This window comes from Aptenodytes forsteri, unplaced genomic scaffold (assembly GCF_000699145.1).
Source record: "Aptenodytes forsteri isolate BGI_AS27 unplaced genomic scaffold, ASM69914v1 Scaffold193, whole genome shotgun sequence".
In the NCBI taxonomy this organism is placed as follows: domain Eukaryota; kingdom Metazoa; phylum Chordata; class Aves; order Sphenisciformes; family Spheniscidae; genus Aptenodytes; species Aptenodytes forsteri.
Window position 1 is genome coordinate 11,275,782 of NW_008795405.1, and position 6,792 is coordinate 11,282,573.

Genomic DNA, 6,792 nt, shown 5'->3' on the forward strand with positions numbered 1-6,792 from the left:
TTGTAATTGCATTCACTTCTCAAGAAAGCCTAGCCTTCAAAAAATAATTTTATGTAGCTAAACTTCTACATAGTGACGACAGGCTAAAAAGCTAAATGAATAATTCCATAAATGTCTCAACAGCAATATATAGCAGCATTTCATTTTATCATTGAAAAGATACTTATATTTACATACACCTTATTGTTCAATAGGTAATAGAAAACTAGAGATGGGCCTGAGCTGAAATTGCTGATTTGAACATCCTGGAGCTTTTTCGGGGAAGGTCTGCAGAACATCATCTTCCTCTGCCATCAGCCCAAATTATACATCCCGGCAATAGACCAACCGCAGACAGGATTCATTTTATCATTGAAAAGATACTTATATTTACATACACCTTATTGTTCAATAGGTAATAGAAAACTAGAGATGGGCCTGAGCTGAAATTGCTGATTTGAACATCCTGGAGCTTTTTCGGGGAAGGTCTGCAGAACATCATCTTCCTCTGCCATCAGCCCAAATTATACATCCCGGCAATAGACCAACCGCAGACAGGAATGCGTTCAAAATCAAGGTCTGATTTCTGCAGTTCAGGCACATCCTTATATAAAACTGAAAGCATCAGTGTGTTGCAGTACCGAGGGACGTGACGGCGGGGGCGCAGCCATGTCCCAGAGCAAGACTGGGTCAGCGCCTGGGAGTTACTCACAGACACAGAGACCGAATGGTATTGAAGCTTGATGTCCAGACAAGAAGCCAGGGTGGAAATTTGTCTTTCACTGCATCACTACTTTCAGCACAGAGGTAAATGGAGACATACACGTGTGACACGAAGGAAAGTTTTCAGGAGGTGGGGAAAGACCAGCATCTTGGCTAGTCTCATCGCCTTTATCCTAAGGGTTACTTACTGAGTCTAACCTGAGATCCTACGTGAAATGAATTTGGGTGGATTCGGCTTTGCTTTAAGTAGTCTGCAATCCATGTCACGGAAAGTACGACACTAAGCTACTACGCTGAATTTGGCACGATTGGCAGTCTCTGCCCAGGAGAGGCAGACACTGAGTTAACGTGGGCACGACCAGCTTACCAGACCCTCAAAAGTGGTCCTCCAAGCCAGACCTACAATGTCCTCAGTGGGTCAGCTCAGGAGACTCGACACTTTCAGGAAACAATGCTAATCAGTGAATGAAGAGGACTTCAAAGGGCTGCTAGTCCTTTCAACACAATCCCGCCCAAATACTCACGCCAAGATGTAAACAACATCCTTCCTGTAGGGGTTTCCCTGGGGAATCAGCGTGATGCAAACACAGAGAAACGTGTAGAATTTCACAAAGGAAGAACTTTTTAAAGATTAAAAAATAAAGTGTGATGCAAAAAAGGAGGCTGATTATGAAGTAATAATGTTCAAAGCACCTATTAATATCTTTCTTTCAGTAGCAATGCTAATTGCTAAAATCTGACATTTTGATTTCTTTTGCCTGAAAAGTCTTCAGCCATGGAAATTGCATAGTCACCAGACCGCAGATGAATTTCCTGGGTTAAGTCACAAGTTCATGCAATTTTTGGTTGCTTGATGGCTTAACAGAAACCTTTTTTCCCTTTTTAGTAATGAAATAATAAGAATGATAAGAATGAAGTATAAGCATACAAAACTGCACAGGCTGGAGAAGCACGTAGGTGACAGCTCCCACCCGTGACCCTCAGACCCACTTATAATAAGCTGCTGCCACTCTGGCAGATCACCTTCTCCTCAAAAGATCCTATTTAAGCAGCTTTTTGTGGACACTCAATTCAAACTGAAAAGTGGGGGGGGGGGGAGGGGAAGAAGAAGCGGGAGGCATCGCAACATCACTTTCACGCGATGCAGCATGCAATGCTTACGCCTTTGTGAGGCCTTTTCTCCGGGCAGCCCGGGTGGGCGAGTTTTTCCTCCCTTGGAGAAGCAGCAAGCCTGAAGAGCAGCCTGCTTTTCTCTTCTGAATCACTGATGCGTGCACTATTTCTGAAATGAAGTCCTGGGCCACAGAGCTCCTTTCGTTGCCTTATTTCACCCACCTTGCATACTCCGTGTGTGTGCTTTGAAAGTTTACCACCTCCTGCGCCTTGGCGGGGTTTCGGGGATTATACGACCGCATTGTTATCAACTGTTTTGTTGTTTTGGGAGGAGGTCATTGCATATTCAGCACGACTGGTTCCGTTCTCTTCTTTTCGCATTGGTTTCCTTGGGTGATCCCAGGTTCGGTGATGTGTAGGCGGGGTGGGGGGAGAAGAAAGGACAGAGATAAACATCTTCTTTGTCAATACAGACTGAAAGCAAAGACTTGTAAGGTGCATCATAACACTGAACTTTTCCTCTCTATTTTCCCTTTCTGAACACAGGTCAAACCAGCACTTAAATTTTGTCAAGCCTCATGATCCACCTGGAAGATGAGGGGTCTAGTCCTAAGCCCTGTTGACGGGCTGTTGGTTACCCCATGCTAGCCTATGTACAGATACAGATGTGTATGTTGCATGAGACAAAGGCTGCTGGAAGGAGAGCCCTCCACCACCACCTTCATCCCTGGAGTGGAGGCTTGGGCGCTGGGTCAGGCTCTGCCGTGGGGCAGTCCTGGGCCTTTCTCCTCAAAGTGCATCATTCAAACTGGGATGATGACCAGTCATGTCCACGGAGGACCCAACTCACTCACCAGTCATCATAAAACCACCATGTTTGGTCACTAGGAGAAGACTCACCTGACCAGTGTAGATATGGAGAGAACACAGGTACTTTTAAAACACAGTTCAGAACAGCTTACATCGGATACCCAAAGTAAGTCAGATGCTTTGTGCCCAAGGCATTCATGTTTCTCTGCATTGTCTGTGAAGGAAGGCTAGTTTACTAGCCCAGACACAGATGTCCATGTTCTAGGTGTCTGAGTTAGTGACTGAAATGTGGTGCCTGCTGTGCTCTACCAGTCCCCCAGCACCAACCACTGAAGCATCCCCTTTTTATTTTGTTTGGTGGCCACTGGCACCATTTGGTAACACAGGCCAGGACCACCAATGCTAATTGTGAGGCAATTCAGGAAATATCCAGCAAGTGCAGAAATCTAAAAAGCACCTGCACATCACGGAACAAAATCATCTTATTTGGGATTTTAAAGTGACTCTGAAAAGGGAGACCTGAGCATAAGTCCTGTAACAGACCATGTTACATCATGTAAGTGTCTCCCTCACAACTTCTGTCCTCAAAAGTGGTGTGACCTTTATTTAAAGCTGAAGCTGTACACATAGTAGGAGGAAAAAGCTCTGTGCTTTCCACATGGATATTTCAGACATTAGTGCTTTGAGTTTAAGGTGTTTCTAAGGGCAAAAAGAGGACCAAATAAACAAATGTAATACAACAGTCAGTCTGTGCTATTGTTCTTGACATCATTTAACAAAACAAACAACAATTAATAAAAAAATAGTTAATAACATTGAATTTCAGCAAAGTATTAGTGAAAGAGTTATGGACAATGATTACAGGAAGATAAATTTGTTTTGCTTGTAATCTCAAAGAAAATACTTCTGATTATGATGTCTTACGCCGCTGGTAAGAGTTAAGGCTTGTTAATAGTAGCCGCAATTCCAGCTGTTAGAGAATGGAAATGGAAGGGAAGGGGAGACTAAGAGCTTTGTTGAACCCTTTTTCAGCCATTAACATGCTTTGCCTGTCTGTATCTGACACAGGCTTCTGCGGCTCTGTCTTTCATGACATTGTAAAGCACCCATCCACCCCCCCACATCCCTGACAAGAGGAATGGAGAAGCTGATGGCAGTACTTCTCTTACGTTTTCCTGGGCAGGAAAAGTGGCCATCCACCCGCCACATCCCTGACAAGAGGAATGGAGAAGCTGATGGCAGTACTTCTCTTACGTTTTCCTGGGCAGGAAAAGTGGTGTAGCTGTCTTTAAACTTCTCTGCTGCTTTCAAAAATTTCTTTTTTTTCCCTCCCCCCCAAGTTCCAACCCTGACAACCAGCTCTATGAACGGTCAAAAAATGGAGACATTTTGGCCACTTCTACTTGTTCTCTGTTTGTCTCCTGTTTACCCCTTCTTTCTTTATTTTGGTCTCCTATGTGTTTCTGCACCTCTCCAGTTCCATTTTCTTTCCCTGTCTAGCCTTCCTCTTCTTTCTTCATGTTAAAAAATACCTTCCTCTCATTTTTATCTACATTTTTCTTTTTTCTAGAAGTGATTTCAAGACCGACTTCTACGGTCCTCCTGAAACTCTTTCTCTTTTCCTCCCCCTTTTTTTGCTTCAGTTTCTCTTCCCGAGAGCAGCCGTTTGCTCTTTCCCCTCCCCAGGCTGATCTCCCAGCACAGACCTGGGAGCTTCGGAGACTCTCCTCTGATGGTGAGACCTCTCTGGAGACACTGCTGGAGAGGTTGCCAGTGATACTACACCACCGGCACTAGTATGCATTGGAAGTATATTTTTTCAGAGCCTGCAAATAGTGGAATGGAGATTTTATCAGGGTTCTGCTTCTGCCTTATCAACTGCTCAGGGTTAGCGCTAGCAAAACAGAGCAACTACTTTCTTCGGTCTCAATGAAATGGCCATTTGAGGTATTTATTTATCTATTTATTTATTTTTGGCAGACACAAAAGTTCAGGGTTGGAGAATGCTCTGTTAAACTCCTTCACTTGATTTGTTTCCAAATGCATGTCAGGCATGAATTAGGGCTCAAACTTGCCTCAGTTACACCATTTAAATGACTGGCTCGACAGACTTGTATGCACTTGTCACAGTGATTAAAACTGACCTATGTATTTAGATATGCAAAGTCGTTTTGGCCTGTTGCAATTTTTCAACTGCTCTTTTGCATTAGGGCACTAGCTCTTTTTGTGCCACTAGCTCTGTGTGTCACTAGCTCTTTTTTACCTCAAATTTCATCCACTGTTGAGATCCAAGCATACAAGTTTTCCTCTTACACACCAAGGGGAGCCCTTTTATCCTATTTTCTGCCTGATAAGATAGGTTATGCATGATCTTCCTATGCGTAATACTCCAAGCCCCCTTTCAGCTTAAGTGCTGTGGCCCTGTATTTATGCATTTCCATTCCAGGATTGCTCTTCATTGGTGAATGCAATGTTTCAAATTAGTCAGGGAATGAGTAGGGAACTGTTGGTATCTGTGACATACTCACTTGGTGGCAGGTGGAACAGGCTGTTCGCTAACAAGTGGTTTGCATTGCTTTACAGTATGATTTGCTACACATTGTGCTTTGATGTTTAGCAAACAAATTGGTGCACTCTTCATGCCATACATCTGCGAATGAAAGGTACATGCAACTCTGTACAGCTTAGTACACGCCTGAAATGATGCATCAGGGTCCATAATGACCTCTCCACCATGCATGCATTAATTTGCATGAGTCCTAAAATCAAGAAAGCATCAAACAGCCATTTAATAGTGTATTTCACATGTCAAGCTTCAATTTCAGATGACATTCTGATCACATTATAAATCTTTTTTATCAAAGAAATTCATATTGGCTTGTCATATTGGCTTGTACCAGTTCTCTGCAGAGTCCTGTGTAAAGGTCAACGTAACGATGCACAGTCAAACATAATTTGTATGTTCTGTCTTTAGAAAATTTCTTAGAGGAGACACAGTTTTTGGCCCTTGATCATGTCTAATCACAAAAATCAGTTGGTATATTTGACAAAACCCTCCCTGCCCGCTTTGGCTACTGGTGTAAATTTGGCATGGACCTACTGCCTGTAGTCAGTTGTGCGGTAGAGTACTTCACCTTGTGTCTCACTTGTACACACTTAAGAAAATCTCTATATATGACTTTTCAGACAAAATCAAGCAAAAGCTGAGCAGATTATTCATTTAATCAGGACTTTATTATGCCTCGTTACCTATAGGCTTATTGAAGCTTTGAGGAGAATAAGCACCTAGAAAAGGGAATAGAAGTTTTGTCCAGAAGAGTAAACTGCAACAGAGTTTAAAAGACACAACACGATCCACATGCTCATACTCTTCAAGGTGCTTTGTGCTTGGAAGGGATGAGAGTCTTATCAATCAGGGAAGCCTGATTTCATAAGACAAGCCTGAGCTTAAGAACAAAGCCTGATTTCATAAGACAAGCCTGAGCTTTGCAAACCTGTTTCCTACTGCCTACCTCCATAGCAATGTTTCTGTTGAGTGCCAGTGCACCACGGCCAGCATCTGGGAAGGTTGGGCCCTGGGGAAACCCAGCCAAGCGAGGAGGGGGTGACCTTGGGCTGGCAGCAGAGAAATGAAGGGATTTTAAATTCCTCTCCTTCTGGGGCTCCCATACCCGACTCAGCACTGCCAGGAGACGCCTGCCTCCACATGGGATTTGCTGCCCTGGATTATCCTCCAAGGGAAACACCTATCCTGTTTCTTAGAAAACAGAAATAGCGTGTCATTCTTCTTCTAAAATGCAGTTAGAGGAGGAAAGGCCACTTTGCCCTCGCTGCTGTGTGTTGTTGGAGGAGATGCCCAGTGCTCAGAAGACCACAGTGCAACTCCATGCTTTCCTCAGCATTGGTACAAAATTGTAAATCGTAGTTAAAAGGCACCTGCAAAAATATATATTAAAAAAGATTTCATTGTATGGGTATCAGTATCAACTGATAAAAGATTTTACCAACAGCGAAAGCTGTGAGGCATCTCTGCACTGCCTTTGCACAGCTGCACCTGTGCCAATGTACAAGGTACCTATGCCAAAAATAATTTTGTGTTTTCAGTTCCTCTCATGAAGGTGCTTTTCATAGAATCATAGAATCATTAAGGTTGGAAAAGACCTCTAA

At 43.4% G+C, this 6,792-nt stretch overlaps 1 protein-coding gene across 1 annotated transcript in view; it reads right to left on the reverse strand.

The window, feature by feature from the left end:
- Window positions 1–2,103: 2,103 nt before the first annotated feature.
- PRIMA1 (proline rich membrane anchor 1) overlaps window positions 2,104–6,792 on the reverse strand; it is a 51,212-nt gene continuing 46,523 nt past the window's right edge. The window contains exon 4 of the mRNA XM_009280956.1: window positions 2,104–2,203. Coding sequence (XP_009279231.1) covers window positions 2,104–2,203 — 100 coding nt within the window. The remainder of the gene's footprint in view (window positions 2,204–6,792) is intronic.